At 40.7% G+C, this 20,069-nt stretch overlaps 1 protein-coding gene across 1 annotated transcript; it reads left to right on the top strand.

The window, feature by feature from the left end:
* Positions 1-411: 411 nt before the first annotated feature.
* On the top strand, positions 412-19,910 carry PAK2 (p21 protein (Cdc42/Rac)-activated kinase 2). Its single transcript, XM_010020629.1, has 14 exons — positions 412-598; positions 6,556-6,656; positions 7,201-7,351; positions 8,286-8,317; positions 8,659-8,763; positions 9,744-9,876; positions 10,510-10,573; positions 11,478-11,526; positions 12,925-13,037; positions 13,549-13,666; positions 15,530-15,629; positions 18,215-18,411; positions 18,862-18,999; positions 19,807-19,910. Exons 1-14 carry the CDS (start codon positions 412-414, stop codon positions 19,891-19,893), a joined length of 1,575 nt encoding a protein of 524 aa, XP_010018931.1. The 3' UTR covers positions 19,894-19,910.
* Positions 19,911-20,069: the final 159 nt, after the last annotated feature.

The following is a 20,069-nucleotide window of genomic DNA, read 5'->3' as shown; positions in this document are numbered from 1 at the left end:
AAATAATCTGAGGCTTTTAAAGATGTTGGAGCATGAAGCCCTTTGGGGTAAAGCTACCGCCAAAAGCTGTTGTACTTAGGCCCTTATGTGTACTATCCTTCGTGTGAACAGATACAACTGACTTTTCTTTTTGACTGGATTAGTTTTATCATTGGAAAAGTTTGTTGGCCCATCCCACAAATGCTGCTACTGGCACAGATGAATGGGTGTGGAAGTGAAGAAGAGATCCGCTTCCTTTGGCAGAGACATCAGTGTCTGCCAGTGCAGTGCTTACTAGGTTCCTCAGAGTTGAATTGTACCTCCTTTCCCTGTTGCCCAACAGAAGAAATGGTACATTTATGTATTCTATGCTCTCTTCTTAAGTTAAAACAAATATTTCTCTTTCAGTGCTTTCACTAGCTATTGAGAACCATGTCTGTCAACGGCGAAGTGGAAGACAAGCCACCAGCTCCTCCTGTCCGGATGAGCAGTGCTATCGTCACTGCAGGGGGTAAAGACCAGTTGTCTGCCAACCACAGTTTGAAACCCCTGCCCTCTGTACCAGAAGAGAGAAAACCTAGGAATAAAATCATCTCCATATTCTTTATCACTGAAAAAGGTAAGATTCCATATTTTCCAAGGATACTAGTCGTATTACTTTACTCTTCTAAGTTTTGGTGGTGCTTCAGACATTTGAATCCAGCCTGTCCAAGTGCAGGGGGTTGGAGGAAGGGTTGAAAGTTGGATGTGTGTGTTCAATGAGCTGAGGTGTTTTTTTCTGCTTGCACTGGGATGTTTGAAGATGAAATGCTAAGTAAGAAAAATTAAATGATTCACTGAGGAAAACCACCACCTATTGCTTCCCATGCTTGCTGCCCAGTTTAAAGTAATGCATTTCCAAACAACCCTGATAAATGTTTGTGATTCTTGGGTGTCAGATCACTTACCATTTTGCTACACTAAATACAAATTTTAAGTTTAAACTATTTGGGAAGTTCCTTCATGTTGATGACCATTTATGTGGTACCTTGAGGAGAAAAAAAGGTAATAAAGAAATAGTGGCAAAGTTGCACTGTGTTTGAAGGAGAATTGAGAAATGAAGTCCTTCTGTCTCTGTCACTGTACTGTTAGGATTAATTACTAATGGGGAAAAATCTGGAATGCTGTAAGCAAGGATTATTTCTGAGAAAAAATGGCTGTAATGAAACTAGACTGTATTTGGGCCTTGTTTCTGTCCTCTTTTCTGTATGAAGAATGTATATGTAGCACTAGAGCCCTGATCCTGGTTCTTCAGGATGTCTGTATCCATGTAGAACAAAATAGTGAATAGATAGAAATATCTTCTAACATTTGGTACAGTAAAACTGTTGCAGGGTTGTACAAGCCTCATGTTGCTGATGTGCTGGGCAGGACTGGCTCAGTCATGCTGGCACAGGTTTGACTGTTTCAACAGACTGTGCTTCTCTGGTTATGTATTCTCTTGGCTCAGTATTTTCCTTAGGGCTGGAATTTACTCTTGCTCAGCTGTATGAGCAGTCCCTCTGCAGCCATGCCTCACCCTGGAGGCAAATGCTGGAGGCTTCCTTGTATTTGGAAGATCAGGCTTTCCATGATCTGGCAGAGTTTCTGCTTTTGACAGCGGGTGTGCTTTCGTTTTTGGAGGATGGAAGGATTTGGCCATTGTAGCTTTTGGAAGCAGAATAGTTATTTCACAAGGTCACTTACTGTGAAATAACTGTTGGTGGCTGGATTACAGCAATAGAAGTAGTGGTGTTTACTGATACGGGTAAAACCTTAAAGAGGTAAATCTGTAAGGAGAACATGAGAAGCTACTATATGTTGGTGGCAGCACCCTGAGAGAGAGACTCCAGGCCTCTGAGGCTGGTGAAGGTGATGAATCTGAGTGGTGTCAGCTTGGTGTAGTGCCACGTGTCTGGACCAGGTTCTAACTTAGCCCTTTCAATACCGCAGAAACTGGTGTTTTATCATTATGTCACTGATGATGGGAGGAAATGCCTTGAAGTTGTCACAGTGAGTGCTGCAAGAAAATCTTGTGGAAGGATCACATCTGCCATCTTCAGGCTAGGAGAGCAGCTTATGCGCTGATCTGACACTTGTCATTTGGCTGTTGGATTGATTATTCATCAGAACATTTGTAACCACCTTTTTATGGATGGGGATATAATGAAGTGGACCATAAACCCCACGTAGAAGAAGGTTTTCCTTGCTCTGACTTAGTAATACTATGTAAGACTTGCTTGTGTTGTGAAACGAACTATGAATGCAAGTGGTTACTGCGCAGCTGGAGAGCTCTGTGACATTTCACAGCATCTTTACTTCTCCTTGGATGTTTCCTCTTTCCATCTTGAGGGTGGATTGATTCATTGCCGAAATGGCTGGGGAGGTGGTTGAAGACTTGTCTAAAGTTGCATTGGCTCATCTGAAATTGCTTTGGAGTTCCATTACTAAAGCTTATGCAGTCTAAATGCTGACATGTACCAAAGTTATGGAAGTTAATCTGCATACTTGTTTAGCAGGTGTCTGTGTACCTACTGATATTTACTGATGCAAACTTAAAATGGAAGGAATAATTTCTGTAGAGTAAAATACTTTTTAGAGAAAATGGTGTCAGTTTATGTTTTCTAAATGTTAAAAAGTATTTAAAGTAATGTCCTTCTGAAAAAAGCAGGTTTTAGTGCATGGAAAGGAAATGTGGTTAGGAAAAATGGTAATTGAATTACCTATCTTAAAGAAACTATCTGAAAGTGGTATTTTTTTTTAACCTGGAATAAACCTTGTGGATTGGGTGACCTGCTGCAAGGATAATGTAAGCATTTAGAGAAATGGTTTTGTCTCTCAAGACTGCAAAACTGGTGGCCAAATGCAGGCAGAATAGAAATGGGCACAGCGATTTTTCTGGCAGTAGAACAATAGTCAGAAGTTAGTTGTTCTGTTCATTAGCATGGCTGAGCACCCTCACCAGAAATGCCAATTTAAATACATTCGAAAAAACCAAATCTGTTGCTGGGAAGCTTTAGAATTTATGATTCTATGATTCTTTAATAGAAATACTTTTTAAAAATATATTGGAACTATATGCAAAATAATCTGTCAACCTGAAATAGAAAATTTCTCATGGGAAAAATCTCTCCAGCCAGTGTAAATGTTAACTAATTCCCACCAAAATGGTAAATTCTCCTTTTCAGAATCTGAAGGGATGCTTTACCAGGAGATGTGCAAGGCTACCACAAACAGACCTACCTGTTGCTGGATAACTAGCTTTGTTCTGTAGATCTGTCTGTACGATTTTGCAAGGTCCCTCCTGGCCAGCTCTGTACCCCTCTGACCTCCTATGTCCTCTCTTGGCAGATTTTTCTAGTTTAGGCGATGGCATTGGGGAGGTAGCGTACTTTGGGGGATGACGCACTGCAGATGGCACTGCAGATGGTGAGGTTGAGCAAATGCACAGTCTCTGCCCCAAGTCTGAGTTAGTTCTGTGCTGACGTGAGTCCAGAGGAGGCCATGAAGGTGCTGCGAGGGCCTGCAGCAGCTCTGCTCTGGAGACAGACTGAGAGAACTGGGCTGGGTCAGCCTGGGGAAGAGAAGGCTCCTGAAGGGGGGACCTTAGAGCAGCTCCAGTGCCTGAAGGATCCTACAGGAAATCTGGAGAGGGGCTTTTGTCAAGGGCCTGTAGTGACAGGACAAGTGGGAACAGCTTTAAACTGACAGAGGGGAGATTCAGGTTTGACATTACGCAGAAGTTCTTCCCTGTGGGGGGGCGCTGAGGCCCTGGCACAGGTTGCCCAGAGAAGCTGTGGCTGCCCCATCCCTGGCAGTGTTCAAGGCCAGGTTGGACACAGGGACTTGGAGCAACCTGCGCTAGTGGAAGGTGTCCCTGCCCGTGACAGGGGGTTGATACTGGATGAGCTTTAAGGTCCCTTCAAACCAAACCAGTCTGTGATTCTTTGAAATAGTCATAAGAGTTTGAAGGGATTTTCCTCCTAGTTCCACTGCTTAGGGTAAATGAAGTGATAGTCATCTTCTACTAGAGTACTTAATTGCCATGAATTTGGCAGTCAAATGAACTTGTTTGTGTTTGAAAAGCTTTAAAATAGTCCCCTAAAACAAGAAATGTTTGTCTTCAAGCAGAACTTATTAAAGGAGGTGCTGTGGGGCATCACCCAGGACCAGGGATCATGTATGGGACATGCTCTGCCCTACTGGCTCAGGGCAGATTTTGTTGTGGTTTCAGCTGCAGCTCAGTAACTCAAAGTGTGCCATCTGGAGTCATCTAACTACTACAACCAGTCTGTTGAGAAACATCTGTGTTTAGTGCTTTGTGTATGGAGGGTGGCTGGTGGGAAGTGAGGTATGCTTGAGGACTGGTTTGTGATGTAGGAGGGTGTGTGAAGTACCTTGGGCGATGCCATGCAGAGTATCTGTGGCTTCACTTGGGGAAGAGTCCAGTTTGAGGTACTTCATCAGAGCAATTCTCTAATTTGCTGAATCCTTCTGAAGGACCTGTGTCTTCCCCCTCCCAGGAACAGCGGGACTTCATGCTGCTGTCTCTGCATGGCTGAGGGACCACATCTTAGATTCACTTGCCATTTGAAGCTAGTGTTGCCCTTTAATAACAGGATTCCCATTTAAATACAAAACTGTGTTGCAGATATAATCAGAGGTTGAAAAGCAGTGTGGCCTCACGGTGGCCTTGTTCACAGAGCCTTGAGTGTGTTCTGCCAAGTCATGACTCAAGGGACTTGCCTTTTGATTGAAGCTCACTGCTTATGCGCATTTGAAGTGTTGCTCTGCTGTTCCTGTGGGCAGAGGGGTGAATTTTAGTCTCCTTGCCTAGATACTAATAAGATCTGTGTGTTTTTGGAAGGAGTGGGCTTATTTGCACAGCACTTCTGAGGGTTTGAGCACCAGCTCCTGTTCCCTGCATGTCAAGTGCTCCTGAGCAGGAATCTTCTGAGGAATATCCCCCCCTCCTTGCTTTCACATAAACAAATGCAAAAGACTGGGAAGAAACAGTACTTTCCTTAAAGGTTTTCACATAAGCAAGTTTCTTCTGTCCTGTGGCTTAACAATGTTAATGGGAACATTTGACAGTCCATTTGCTTTTTGGCACTGACCTGTGCAGCCGCATTAAAGATATCCTGTTTATAACAGCAGCGTCTTTCCACTGCATTGTTCAGCTGGAGGTAGTCCACATGGCTTTTCATTTGTAAGTATTGTGTTCTGCTCCTGGTCCTTCCCCTCGCGCCAGCATGGGGGAATTTCAGACAGTTTCTCTGGCTCTGAGCAGCACGAACTATGCTTGCCCCATGTTGGGGGGCTGGACTAGATGAGACGTCACTTCCAACCCTAACAATTCTGTGATATTCAGGAACTCTTTACCATGTTGTAATAAAGAGGGTGCTGGTTTAGCTGCTCTTTCTGTACTGAAACCACATTACTTTCATTTTTAAGGTGAATTTAAAAACAAAGCAAAAAACCTTTTATTTTGCAATACAGCGTGCTGCTCTCCTTTTGGGAGCACTATGGCATTCCTGCTGGCTTCATGCACACTAGAATGAATGCAGCTGATTCAGCTATATGTTTTGCAAGCCCACAGGCATTCCCAGGATTACACATGCAGTTTTCCTGGTATCAGGTTAGTCATGCTGTAGAGCTCACTGCCAGGGCTCTGCCTTTCAGCAGAGGACTGCGAGATGAGGCCTTGAGTATCATCTTTCTACCTGGAGAGCAAACAGCAAGTATACTTCTCTGCTCTGGCAGAGAAAGAAAGCAGAGCTCAGGCTTTTTTGCTAGAACAGTAAAACTTATTCCTGAAATCTTCCAACTTAACTCCAAGTCCCTTTTGAGTAAAGGGAACAGAATGGTGTATTTTACGTTAGAGTTAACTACAAATTGTCTTTTATTTATTTTCTCTTTGTCAGGAAAAAAAATTATAATAAAGCCCCAGGTATTATAAAACATCATATTAATTTAATTGAATCTAGGTTGGATTGAGCACATGGTCCTTCTCATTATCTGTTCCTGCTTCTGGTACTATGCTTGGTCTCCCCTGCCTCCTTTAATTGAAATTAGGTAATTGCTCTGAGGCTATAAATTCTTATCTTCATCACAGGAAGTCCTAGTTTGCATTAATTACCTTGAATTGAAGCAGTGAGGCAACTGAGTTTTAACTGTCTTTAGGGTGAACTTGAGATTGAACTGAAGTTGTCTTCAGTGTTTTTAATCCATACTAACATGTTCTTTTTTGCATTTAAACATTTCATATGCTTAGATTCCGTATGCTTAACAGAGCTTCTTGCACTCTGGTGCTCTTAATCTCTTATTTCCTTGCTGCTGTAGTATAACTTACTTGAATGGAACAAGGTGTTGATTCTTATGTGAAGTCTTTACCCACTTGAAAACACCAACTGTGCTGCATCTATAAACACCTCCATCAATTAAACAGAATAACGGTTATATTTATCATAATTGTTGTAATACTTGGATTGATTATATTAAATTGAGAAAATAGGACTTTAAATCTTTGCTCAGTAGATCTTTGAATGTCTTCTTCAGGAAGCAAGAAGAAGGAAAAGGAAAGACCAGAAATCTCCCCACCCTCAGATTTTGAGCACACCATCCATGTTGGTTTTGATGCTGTTACTGGAGAGTTCACTGTAAGTATACCTGCTATGGAGTTGCTCAGAAAACAGCTGTGAGTCAGGACTGTAGTGAAGCCATTGTGATGTTTTAGAATAAAGTCTTCATTTTGATTAAGGAAATAGTTTTGCTGTGTATTTGTACAGCATGCAGAGTAAAGAGTCCGTGATCTGTTAGTACTTCTTCTGTGTAAATGTCATATCTGATGCTTTGGGTCACCTGAGAGTCTTCCCTGAGAAACCCTCTTCAGTTCACTTTCATTAGTGGGTAACACATGTTCTGTTGAGTGCTTTTGTGTTCATGTTCCTCGCATCTGGCTTCATACACCTAAAAGAGGTGGTATTGTGTTGGCATAGTGATTTGTGTTGTGTCACTTATGGACATACGGCTCCCCATTAAAACCCCATTCTGCTTGTTCAGGTGTTTAAAGCTGAATGTGTTACGCTTTATATAGAGGGAAAAAAATGGTTCTATTTAAAAAAAAATCTTTAAAATGCTGGAAGTATGCTTAAAATAGCCTTTTTTTTTTTTTTTTTTTTTTTTTTTTTTTTTTTTCTTCAGGGAATGCCAGAGCAATGGGCTCGGCTGCTTCAGACCTCAAATATCACAAAGCTAGAACAGAAGAAAAACCCCCAGGCGGTACTAGATGTGCTGAAATTCTATGACTCCAAAGACACAGCAAAACAGAAGTACCTGAGCTTTTCTGCTCCAGGTAAGATCCAAGTGTGTGCAAGACATATTAAAGAGGAGCAGAGTATTTGGAACACAGTCTTCCACTCTTTCAGAACCACAGAGAATAATAAATTGGATTCAAACACTGAAAGAGCAGACTTCTTTTCAATGAGTTACAAATACTTGAAGATGGATTTAAAACTTGCTGGAACTGGTGCTGTACAGTTAATTTCCTAGTTTAAATAGAGAGGGAAAGAAATGGAACTAGATAATGCAAAATAGCAGCCAAAATTAACTTGAATAGGCTGTGCTTATATAGCTGTAATCTCTGAGACTGAGATTAACTGATTACATGCTGGAGACCTTGCTCCTTCTGTCTGTGGCCAAAACAGCTATCTGTGAACTTGGTGTCACCATGTGGTGACATCAAAGAAGCAAAATAAGTTGTGGCTCTTAGGCCGGGAGCAATGGGGCATGTGAAGGCTGAGTGAATGACAGTCCTACAGTTGAACAGAGGCCGTTTTACCTAGTTTTCCTCCAAATTATTTCAGAAACTAGCTTAGTAATGAGGCTTTGTAATGTTCTTACCCTTGATTCAAGAGACTGCTAAGGGAACAGAAGCATCCCTTTGGTGGTGATTTCACATCTCAGTAAGACAGAACATGTAAGTGTGATAAGCAGTGTTTAATTTGAGAACTGTGTGTGCGTACTCACATGGGTGAAGAGCATTTTGGGAAATGAGTGGGTTTCCTCGCCCTTAGGGGGACAGTTTTAGAGACGTACAGCTTCTTTCTGCATTGTCTTACAGTGCAATACTGGATTCTGATTTGTGACCATAAAATTTTGCTTTTTGGGAGATGGAAAAAAAGTCTCCAAAGCAGTCTGTATTCTTTACTCTGCAAAGTTCACTTTTTAAATTACTGTTCTCCCACTGTTCTGATGATGTTATGTATTCTGCTATTTGTCCTATTCAGAAAAAGATGGTTTCCCTTCAGGATCACCAACGGTGAGTGTGTTTACTATTCCTTGTATATTCTTACACACCTACAAGTTCAGGTCTTCTGTATTTGCTACCTACTGAATCTTGCAGTATAAAATAAGAATTTTTTTTTGTGGAATAAAAATATAAATTGGGGGGGTCAACAGAGCATATTTCACTGGAGCAGTAGTATTTTGAGTCTCCTCATAAAATGATTTTCTTTTGACATTTGTAAGAATTCTTTTATCTTTATGTGGGGAGAAAAAGACCTGAAGTCTAAAGCACTGTGAGGGAGACAGTTTTGTTTAGTTTGTTTTGGTTGTTTTTTTGTTTTTGTTTTTGGTTTGTTTACTTTGGTGAAAATGTAGACCAATGCCAAAGGAGAACCATCAGCAGCTGTGGCAGATGATGATGAAGATGATGAAGAAGCTCCTCCTCCTGTTATTGCTCCACGGCCAGATCACACAAAATCGGTGAGCAGCTGTAAAGTTTACAGTGCAGACCTGCATTTCTCAATATTTTCTGTTTCTGTTTTCTAGCAAAGTGTTGCATTTGTGAAACAAGCTGTTGTAAGTTTTTTATTTGAGTTTGCTAAGGAAATGCCTTATTTCTGGATATCAGTTGGATCAGAAATCCTGACATTAATGCCAATTTGTTTGGCTTGTGTGGAAGCTCTACAATTATGTTTATCCTTTAATTCAACATGTGAAGAGGGGGCTTTTTTTTTACTCCTAAAAAACTATAGCTAGTTTCTGTAACTTTGCACACTACAGTGGTACAATGTAATGTACTTGATATTCTTTATTTGCTCCAGCTCATTCTTTTGACTGTGGTAGGAGTGGGCTGCTCTGCCCACATCTGCATCTTGCTCCAGGAGTGCAAATGTGAATTGTGTTTATTTGTCAAGTGATAGTGCTTTATAGTTGCCCACCTTGGTACATAGTTGTGTAAACTATGACAGATCTACTGTTTGATATTTCTCTAGTAGCTGCGTATCTGTGAACAGCTCAGGAGGAAGTGAAATAAAGATTCAAGAAAATCCCCTAAATTGGGGGCAACTGAGAAATTTCTGGGACTCTTATGCTTCTTTTCATGGCAAAGCATGAATCTGTTTCCTTTAGGTTTTAGTAGTAATTGATCTCACTATTAAATAGTGATTTCTGTTCTATTAACTAGCATGGATTATAAAGAATAAGGAGGTAAAAACACCACAAAACATCTATCTCCTTGCATCCACTCTGTTCAGGAGGTACCTGGGGCTTTCTGTCAGTAGTCAGTAAGGTTGTCAACATCTTGACTTACTGGACTTCAGTGTTTCTTCCTCCATCCTGTTATATAAAATGGTGCTTAGGGATCTTTGAATAACTGTGATTGTTTCCACCTGAAGGAAACTGAACTGTTTCATTCCAATGATTGCAAGGAAAATACTCAGGTAAATGGTCTCTCTTAACAGATTTATACACGGTCTGTAATTGACCCCATCCCTGCGCCAGCTGGCGACACTTCTGTTGACAGTGCGGCAAAATCAGGTGATAAGCAGAAAAAGAAGACCAAAATGTCGGATGAAGATATCATGGAAAAACTACGTAGGTGTTTTTTATTTCAGATAAACAAAGGCTTTAGGACTGGCGGAGAAATACCAAGTTTTTGCCCTCATCTTTATTTTTGTGTAAGGGTTACTGTACTTGATTGGGTTTGTGTCCATAGCTGCGTTCAGAAGTTTTGCCACTTTATATGCTTCAGAGCCCTGTTGGGTAAAAAAAACTTGTAGAACAGTTGTTTTGGATTGAAGTTCAGTTGTGATAACATGATCTGTGTGTATAATACAACCGTAATAACACAAAATAGTTTCTGTGGCTGCTGGTTCGGAATCATCTTGAAGATAATTTTTCACTATACTAATGTTCCTGTGCTTAAGTTGAGATTTGTCATTACCTCATACGGAGTTTTGCCACACAAAAGGTTATAATAAAATTGAGATATGAGGGGAAATGGTGTGACCTGTCTCACGAAGAGTATAACCTAGCAAGACGATTGCCTGAAGCTGGGCCATTTGCTGCTAGAAGTGAATCAGGAAGCTTTGGCTGTTCATGCATCAGCCTTTACTATTTGAGCTTGGCCTATCTTGGAAGTATCTTGGCCAGGTCAGACCTACTAAAGGGGGATAGTGGGATTGACTTTTTTTTGTCATTGTTGTTTGTTTGTGGTTGTTTTTTTAGGCACTATTGTGAGCATAGGAGATCCCAAGAAAAAATACAACAGATACGAGAAAATCGGACAGGGGTAAGTGTTCACCCCAACGTCTGTTCCCAGCGAGCCAGTGTTTAAAAGGGGTGTGCTGTTCCCTAACTGATAGTGTCATGTAGCCACCACTTGCTGAAGCAGGCAGATATGGCTGTATTAAGCCATGCTAAACAGGCAGTGAAGGCTTTACACAGTGATGGAAGCTTTGAATTGTGTCTCTTCATGCAAAAGCATAGCTTTGCATCTTCTCTGTGGGTGTATCTAGTGCTCTCCTCTCCCAGTAAGGTGCATTCATCCATTTTGTAATATGATTGCTGAATGGCCTGAGGGCATGTCAGGAAGCTTTCTGTTTGCCGAGCTAACAGTATTGCCTTGGCTAAGTTGTTATTCTAGTGGTCCTTTGAATCCTTCTGTAAAAAAAAAAAAAGTACATACAAATTCTAACTTTTCCAACTTTGATATGCCTAACTTGTACTGTATGCTTTCCAGATAGGTCTGTGTGTGTTTGTGGTCAGGTTTCCCCTGGGGAAAAGGAAAGTAATATCTGCTACAGAAAGGACTACCCAGCTTACCTGATCATAGGGAGCGGCACAAGTTCTGGAGAGTCTTGGGTGACATGGTCTAGCGTGAGATGTCTCTGCCCATGGCAGGAGGTTTGGAACTAGATGGTCTTAAGGTCGTTTCCAACCCTAACTATTCTATGATTATTGTTCTATGACTTTGTCTCCTGCATTCAACATGTCTTAGCTGGTGTCAGAAGAGAGCGTATTTGTAATCGTTTTGTTTTGTGTGACCTGACTGGCATTTGTATGATACCACTTACTTTTAATAGCCAACTTCTTGATACAGCTCTTGCAGCATCGAAAGCTGACACAATTTGTGTTTGTGATTTTTCTGTTCATGTGCATGTTTGTTACACTTGCTTTAATGTTGTTCTTCACAGGGCTTCGGGTACAGTTTTCACAGCCATTGATGTGGCAACAGGACAGGAGGTAAGATTTCTGCGTTCATTGCAATGAAATATAATGAATGTAAATGTTGTGGCTGAAATGATTTGATTAGGCTCCTTTCTGTGGTTCCCAGCTCTGCTATCACCTCTCAGAATATTGTCATAGTCATTTGTAATAGTGTGTGCCCTTTTCTATAGTGATCAGATGGTGAAGGCTAAAAGTAGTTTTCTTTCTTTCCAGTGAAAAGCAGAGGGAGTGAGGTGTTCCAAAAAAGGGTTTTGAAAACAGCTTGCCCTTCAAGAACTGAGGGCAATGGTGTCCTTTTCAGAAATAAAACTTTGTTTAGTCATTGCCCACTTATTCTTTAGTCTTGTGTCAGTAAAGGTGATGGATGTGCCTGTGTGGAAACAGCTTGCCACATGTGATTCTTAGTTGTAGTTAGAATGCCTTTTCCATACCCTGCTCGTTGCTTTTACTCTTTGGTGCCTGCAAGCTCACTTGATGAAATTGATGCCATCGGCAGTACTCTGCATGCTTGTCATCCAGTGGTGATCTGTGGTTCCTGGGACTAAAATTTTAGGAATTACTTCCTTCTCTTTAAATTCAGATTTCCTTAACTTCTGCTTTAAATATCCATGAGTAACTATTCCTTATGTCACTGATAAGTAATTGCCCTTTCAATAGCAGTAGAGGTTATGCAATATCTGATCATTGAGTTCTCTGTTCAAAACTGGGTTGCACAAGACCATCAGCAACCTGTTCTACATTGGCTGTACTTAAAGCAAGAGATTGGGCTGGATGACCTCCAGAGCCCCCTTCCAATATTAGTTATTTTGTGATTCTTTAATGCTTTTGGCAATGTGATAATGATTGTTTCTACAAAATTATATTGGTTCTTGCGTTTGGTTTTGGACTCATGGGTGGTTTATCTTGTAGAGCTTCAAACTGCCTCTTCAAAGTGTTGTAGCTAACATAGCTGGGACAATTCTCCATTTAAAGTCTGGAATATTTGTCCTGGTTACTTTATTTCCTGGATAAGATAGGTCTTCATTTTTCCTTCTCTTTCTGGAATAGTTCATTGGCTTAATAGCTTTGAGAGGAATTCCTTCTGCCTCCTAGCATTCCTTATACCCAAACACTAACTTGGTCAGAATATAGAAAAACGAATTGCCTTGCCTTGCATTGGAAGGCTTATACTTTCTCTCTTAGTTGCTACACAAATCTTTTCTGCTTTAGGCCTGTTGAAGTTGTATGCTCATCAGGTTGCATTCTTTTAAGTTGTGTGCTAATAAATAAATCACTTGCCAGCTGCAAGCTGTGCTCAACTCCTTTAATCCTGTTAAAGAATTTCTTCTAACATTTCACTGTATTAAGAATGATCAAAATGTTTTGATACTCATGTTTCAGTGATTGCTCTTATTTATTTTTTTTCCTGTTCAGGTTGCTATTAAACAGATAAACCTGCAGAAACAGCCCAAGAAGGAGTTGATTATTAATGAGATCTTGGTAATGAAGGAACTAAAGAACCCCAACATAGTCAACTTCCTGGACAGGTAAATGCAGACAGCTGGCTGATTCCTTTATCCCTCAGGGTTTCAAGAGGTTATAACTTGATATACTTACACAGACCCAGACTTTTTGTACCTAACAGTCTTATAAGAGAATGAGACTGTATTCATTGTCATCTAAGAAAAAAGGGGGAGGAGGGAGTAATCTGTTATAAGGAATGGTCTTGATTCAATAAGAAAGCTTCTTCTGTCGTGAATGCAGTGCTGTATGTGCTTGGGGATCAGTGGTAGACAAGAGCATAGCTGGAGCAATGCTTCTGTTGTGCATGATTGTGCATGAGACACGTAGGGTGTTATCCTGCCTGTTTAGGTAGTAAGAAGCAGGCAGCTTTTATTGTCAGCATTTAGATTTTGGGCTGCCTTCTAGAGATTAACTTTCTTTTCTGTTTGTCGTTGAGTGCTTATGAATCACTTCATTGACTGGCTCTTATCAGTCATTTTTCAGTTCTCAATCTCTTGATGGCAAACGGGTGTGCTTTTTATTTTCTGTTTGTAGTTACCTCGTAGGAGATGAATTGTTTGTGGTGATGGAGTATCTGGCTGGAGGCTCACTAACAGATGTGGTCACAGAAACATGTATGGATGAAGCACAGATAGCTGCTGTTTGCAGAGAGGTAAGTATTATAGCTGATGGATAGAGGAACGAAGGTGCACTCTATTCCTCTAGGTTTTATAGTACAGTTAGGTTAGGACGAATGGCAGCAATTGCTGGTGGAGCCATTGAGTTTGAATGATACTGAGAGCAGAAATCAATATTAAAATTACAGAAAATAGCAAAATCAGTTTAACTCAGAAAATTGGGAGTTTTGAGCTGTAACACAAAAGAGCTATGGCAGATTTTGAGCTAGGTTTTGGGGAATGTTAGGTGATGGAGCAAATAAAGAATTTAGGTTTGGTACCTGGGTTACCTTGTCCTGACAATGTTAACAGAAGTTCAAGGAAGAGCAACAGAGAAGTTTAGCAGCTGGAAGCAATGTCTTTTTTTAGCTTTGACTAATGAAGAACATTCAAAAGCACCAAAAAGAAAACTTGAGTGTTCATATCTAGGTACTGTAGAAAGTAGAGGTGTGAACATGTTTAAAAAAAAAAAAAGAAAAAAGCATGAAAGCTTCGAAGTGTTTTTCAGAAGGAAGAAGGGTAACTGTGTTTCCTTAGAATGTGAAAGTGGATCTGACGAAACAGGTATACTTTAAGAAACATGCAGTAAAATAAAGATGAACTTGATGCAAATTTTCCCTCTCATTTTAGTAGTTTTCATAGTTTGTGAAATCTATAGTCCTATGATATGATTTCTCAGAAAAAGAACTCTCCAGAAGATTGTAGGTGAAAGAATTTTCAGATTGCAAGAAGATTTCAAGTGGAAGAGTTAAAAATTGCTGATATCACAAAAAATTGCTGATACCACGACTTATCAGTGGTTTCTGCCCTGAGTCAGAGTGCTGGCATCCAGATCAGGCTTAGTTTTTTACGGTAGAAGTAGTTGTATTTTCTGCTGTGCAGGAGAAACTTAGGCTTTTAAAACCCCCATTTGAATACATCACCGTGACATCTGCTTTTGATGACTCACCCAAAGGGAGGGGATGGAAAGCAAACTTGTACATTAACATGTATGGACAGGTAATGATTTCAAGGGAAACAGGAGCTGGAAGCAGAGAACTGAAAGTAACTATTTACTGTAACAGTAATTCACTTTTCTGAGGAAAAAAGCTAGTGATTGTACTTCATCAAAACTCTGCTGCTGAGCATGTTAGATATGCTTCATTCTGTAAATCAGTGCCACTTTGCTAAAGCAGATGAAGACACAAAAAACCTGACTGGGCACTGCATCCATGTCAAGTTGCAAATGGTAAATGTTCTGCTTATATTAAAGAGAAAAATATTACAGTTATATTTTTTCTTATTCTCAAATATCAAAAGTAAATTCCATTATGTTTTTAGGCAGAAACTTAGTGTGAAAGGCTTTAATCTAAAACCAATGCAAACCCAATATTAGTGACTTGAATAATGAACATGTTTTACAGCCTTTACTGTAGGAGAAGTTGAATGCATGTTGAGAAGGAAGTCTCACCAATTCCTCCTGGTGAGACTTCAGGCTAAAAAGCTCTCACTTAATCCTTTATGGTTCCTCTGTAGAATTCATGGGATGTACCAAAATTAACATCTGGGATTTCTGAGACTCTCTAGGGTTGTGATGAGTTTAATTTACAGGTTCCTGTTAAGATATCGGAGAAACTCCATGGTTAAATGATTTTTGACTTCATGAGGCCTGGAGGGTATTTTTTAGCACAAGAGCTTCCTCTGCTGGTTATTTAAAATAATACCTGTTGTGTTTTTATACTCTGCACTGGCTGAAGTTGTAAGCATTGCTTTTGAATTCGTGTTCACGTACACAAATTGTGTTTCTATGTGCTGAGTATCTTTGTTTTGTTTTGTTTTGTTTCATTTTCCTTTTTTTTTTTCTTTTTTCACCCATTCAGTGCTTGCAAGCGCTTGAGTTCTTACATGCCAACCAGGTCATCCACAGAGACATTAAGAGTGACAACGTGCTGTTAGGAATGGATGGATCTGTTAAACTAAGTGAGTACCAGAAAATTGAAACAGCCATCTGTTTTCCCTTTCCTGGTAAACTTGGACTCATAAATTGGTAGGCAAGTTGGCAGGGAAATCTGAGGTGTATTTTTATTGACTATGAGCAATAGAAATTCATTCAGTGCTATGAAACGTGTAACTCCCAAACAGCAGGTATTGAAATTCTGAGGGCCCTAACAGAAAGGCTTTGAACATGTTTGACCAGAAGGATGTTGAAGCAAACGTGTTGCCACATGAATATGTTGGTAAATGTGAAGTAACTGGCACTGTACAGTGAAGCAAAGATGTGAATGATTGCAAGAGAAAAGTTCCAGCCAACTTTTGTTAGTCTCTTCAGGTTGTCATGACTTGCATTCAATGTTTTGCCCTTTTCATTAGAAGGTCACTAACAAGAAAATTGTACGTTATTAACCATTTATATTGCAGTCTAGTCTTATGCTGTGCCTGTTCTGGGTCTCCTTTTCTTGGACTGAAAGTGTAACACACTTTCTTTAATATAATCATGAAATGACAAAAGAAACTACTTGCTTTTCAGGTAATTGTTATGCATGCATGGACTTGTGTACAGTAAGTCAATTTCTGGTGTGCGTAAATGTGTGTGGTAATAAAAAAAAATGTGAAATCGCTTGAAGAAGCTGTCAGGACTGTTGAGAGAGAGGTACATTATCTTATTTCTTGGTACGTAGGAATGCGCAAAGCATGAATTGACCAAAGAGTTAAGGGATGGTGTTCCTACAGTAGGGTAGGAATTTGAAATGCCATGAAAATGTATCCCAGCAATATTCCTTAGTCTAGCTGGTTTGCAGGCTCATATTGTTTATGAGATGGAGCGTGAAGAAAGATTAGGAGCAACCTTATCCTCTTACCAGCATTGTTGGATGCACTACTCACTTGCATAGGAGGTTTTACGTTTTTCAAAGCGTGTGGTGTGCTTGTGCGCAAACTGCGTGGACTCAGAAGCTCAAGTGAATAGTTACAGTAGAGGATGTGGCTGAGAAGAGTTAGCTGGAGAAGGCTCAAAAATGTGAGAGCTATCAAGTCAAAACGGGAGTGGAAAAAGGACAAGGTTAGCAGCCTATGTAAAGAAGCATCAGCCCCAGGAGGCTGGGGACGATGAGGAGGAAGGAGAGACAGGGAAAAATGGGAGTCAGCTGTAAAAATGTTCTGTATGAAGGGGAGGTACTGTAATCAGTGTTGAGACTAGCTCTTCTTTGGCTGTGTGATTGTAGAGCTTTTAGCAGTTGTTTAGGGTGGAGGGTGGAAGAAGTTGCACCTTCTTTTCAAGCTCTTTCCATTCTTTGGGAGAGCCTGGCTTCTGGGAGACTAGGAAAAGTAAGAGATACCAGACTGCCAGTCGCTACTGCATACCTACACACACTGCTGGTTGGTGAAACTAGGTTCTACATCTTGCCTGTCTTTCTCTCTTTGCTGGTGGCATGGTGCTGAAGGCCTTGGTAGGTCAGGAGATGTGCACTGCTGCTGCTTCTCTGGTGTGTTCATTGAAATAAGCTGTGCTTTATGTTGAATATGACACCTTGAGAAAGGCCAAGACGTGCTGGCAAGGAACTCAGTGACTCCTATCGGTTTGATTTTAATTTTTTTTTTTCTGTTTGGTTTTATTTAAGGCAGCATTTTGACAACCAGGGTGGGGGTAGTTCTTTGTTAAATTGTCGTCTTGGTACAACTTAGCACTCTCTTGACTGTGCCTCTTTTATTAGCACTGCTTGGCATAACACTTTCAAAATCTTAAAATCTCTCTCTCTCTTTTTCTCTCTCTCTCAAACTTAGTGTCAATGATAAGGTAATATCTGTCTCCTGCCTTAACTGTGTTCTTATTGATGCTTTACATGCCTGGGAAGTGGGAGTGCTGCAGCTGGATAAAGTAACATGATGGAACATGCATTGCTGCTGCACCTGAAGGCTATAGGAATAGGTGACTTTTCTTGTTTTCTTGAGTGTGGTTGTTCTCTTCAGTAGTTAACCCTGTGAAAAGGTTTGTTTGTCCAGGTTCCTTCTGCTGAGTGGGCTAGCACTTCACTTATCTGAAGCCTTGTTTCCATGTCTCTGTCAGCTGTAGTACCTGTATTTGGTGGCCTTTTGTGTGAAACATTGAACTCAATAGCTGCACAAATAGAATCTGTTTAGGAGGGCAGAAGCCATGGTTTGTGGATTTGTTTTTTTTCTAGTTCAGGCTGTACAGCATACCATGTGCAGAACCCTTGCCTTCTGTGTTCTGCTTGATTACTTTTTCTGGCTGTTGCTAATCTAGGATCCTTGAAGGAAGGACTGGGCAAAATATGTTCTTCTGCAGGGTAATACTTGTGTGCTTGCTTCAGAGAACAAAAAGCTTTATCTTCATTCCATGGAATTCTACCCTACTTAAACACCTTCAGGTTTTGTATCTATCTTGTATGATTGATTTTGTAATATGGAGAATGTAGTGGGGAGACACCCCCCAAACCCTGCTCAAGTGTAGAGGAGTAAAATGTATGTGTAGTATTAGAGAAGTCTTCTAGGAAGGATACTTATTTGGGGTGCACCAATTTAACTTTTATAATTCTGTTATCTTACAGCCGACTTCGGTTTCTGTGCTCAGATCACCCCAGAGCAGAGCAAGCGGAGCACTATGGTTGGAACTCCTTACTGGATGGCTCCTGAAGTGGTGACACGGAAAGCATACGGCCCTAAAGTGGACATCTGGTCTCTGGGCATCATGGCTATTGAGATGGTAGAAGGAGAACCCCCGTACCTCAATGAAAACCCCTTGAGGGTAAGAAGCCTGTATGTTCCTGTAACTGTTTGCAGGTGTTTAGCATACAAATGGTTTCAGTAATTGTTCATTACAACATTACTACATTAAAAGGAAAATGAATTGAATAAAACAACAAGCTTAAGCAGGGCAAGAAAATTCCTCCAAAAGGAAGATGGCTGTCTTGAATTTGCAGTCAGCCCTACCCTGAATTTGTCTGTTTAGAAGATGAGTACTTGCTTGTAACTAAAACACTGGACTTTGAACTCAGTCTTCTGTGATAGTTTAGGGAAAGTAAATCCATTAGGTTATGAAAAATGCTGCTTGTGTCAGAATCTGATGTTTTCTTTGCAAAGGTAAGTGTCTGTTGCCAAAAGATTTGGATCATTATTTTGCTACTAGGAAGAACAGGTGATGACTTGGTGTCTTGTAAAGATTCGGCTTGGTTTTACTATTTTCCTCGTTTTACAGGCTTTATATTTGATAGCAACGAATGGCACACCAGAGCTTCAGAATCCTGAGAAACTGTCGCCAATATTCCGGGATTTCTTGAACCGATGTTTGGAGATGGATGTCGAGAGAAGAGGATCAGCCAAAGAACTGCTACAGGTAAGAGTCAGTTTCTTCTCACAGTCTGAGAAACAGAAGCTATGAGTAAGGTCAGCCTGTGAGAAACCACGTTTAGACTGGTGCCCTTTCTTTCTGTGTCTTCCTCTGAGGACTCTAATGGATAGCAGTTGGTAGGAACTACAGTCGTAAAAGATTGTACTGTGTACTCTGAAGTGTTTCCATCAGTAACGTGTGCCTTCATTCTGCCACTACTAAAGCATCCAGCAACGTACAAACTTACTGTAATAAAGCCATTGAAGTGAGCAAAATGGGACTGAGAGAAGATGTTTTGAGCAGGAAACCTCTTTGTAGTGAATTACTGATAAAGGAAAGGCCTAGGCTCTTTTGGGAATCATAATATCATAGAATGGTTTGGGTTGGAAGGGACGTTAAAGCTCATCTAGTTCTGCCTCCTTGCCATGGGCAGGGACACCTTCCACTAGAACAGGTTGTATCCAACCTGGCCTTGAACACTGCCAGGGATGGGGCAGACACAGCTTCTCTGGGCACCCTGTGCCAGCGTCTCAGCACCCTCACAGGGAAGAATTTTTTCATAATACCTAATCTAAATCTCCCCTCTATCAGTTTAAAGCCATTCCCCCTTGTCCCGTCACTATCTGCCCTTGTAAAAAAACCCCTCTCCAGGCTCGAGGAGCGCTGGATTTGTCCCTTCAGGAGCTGGGCATTGGCAGCATTTGTGTTGCTTTTCATATCTCGGAATGAAAAGGGCTGTGTAGGTACATAGCTTTTACTGGCATTTTAAACCATGTCTTTCAGTAGTTCACTGTGTTTCTCTCTTTCTGGCAGCATCCCTTCTTGAAACTGGCCAAACCTCTGTCTAGCTTGACGCCACTGATCTTGGCAGCCAAAGAAGCAATGAAGAGTAACCGCTAACATTACTGCCACAGCCTTCATCCTTTTTTCGTTTGTATTTTACAAATCTTTATAATATATGAAATTTTTACATTTCTGGGGGAGGGAGGGGATTGGAGGGGGGGACATGGGACAACACACATCAGCGAAAGGGAAGAAACTCTCATCCAGAAGACACCCAAAATTATGGTGACTCT

Source organism: Nestor notabilis, unplaced genomic scaffold (genome assembly GCF_000696875.1).
Source record: "Nestor notabilis isolate BGI_N333 unplaced genomic scaffold, ASM69687v1 scaffold25148, whole genome shotgun sequence".
In the NCBI taxonomy this organism is placed as follows: domain Eukaryota; kingdom Metazoa; phylum Chordata; class Aves; order Psittaciformes; family Psittacidae; genus Nestor; species Nestor notabilis.
This window is presented reverse-complemented; position numbering and strand designations above follow the sequence as displayed.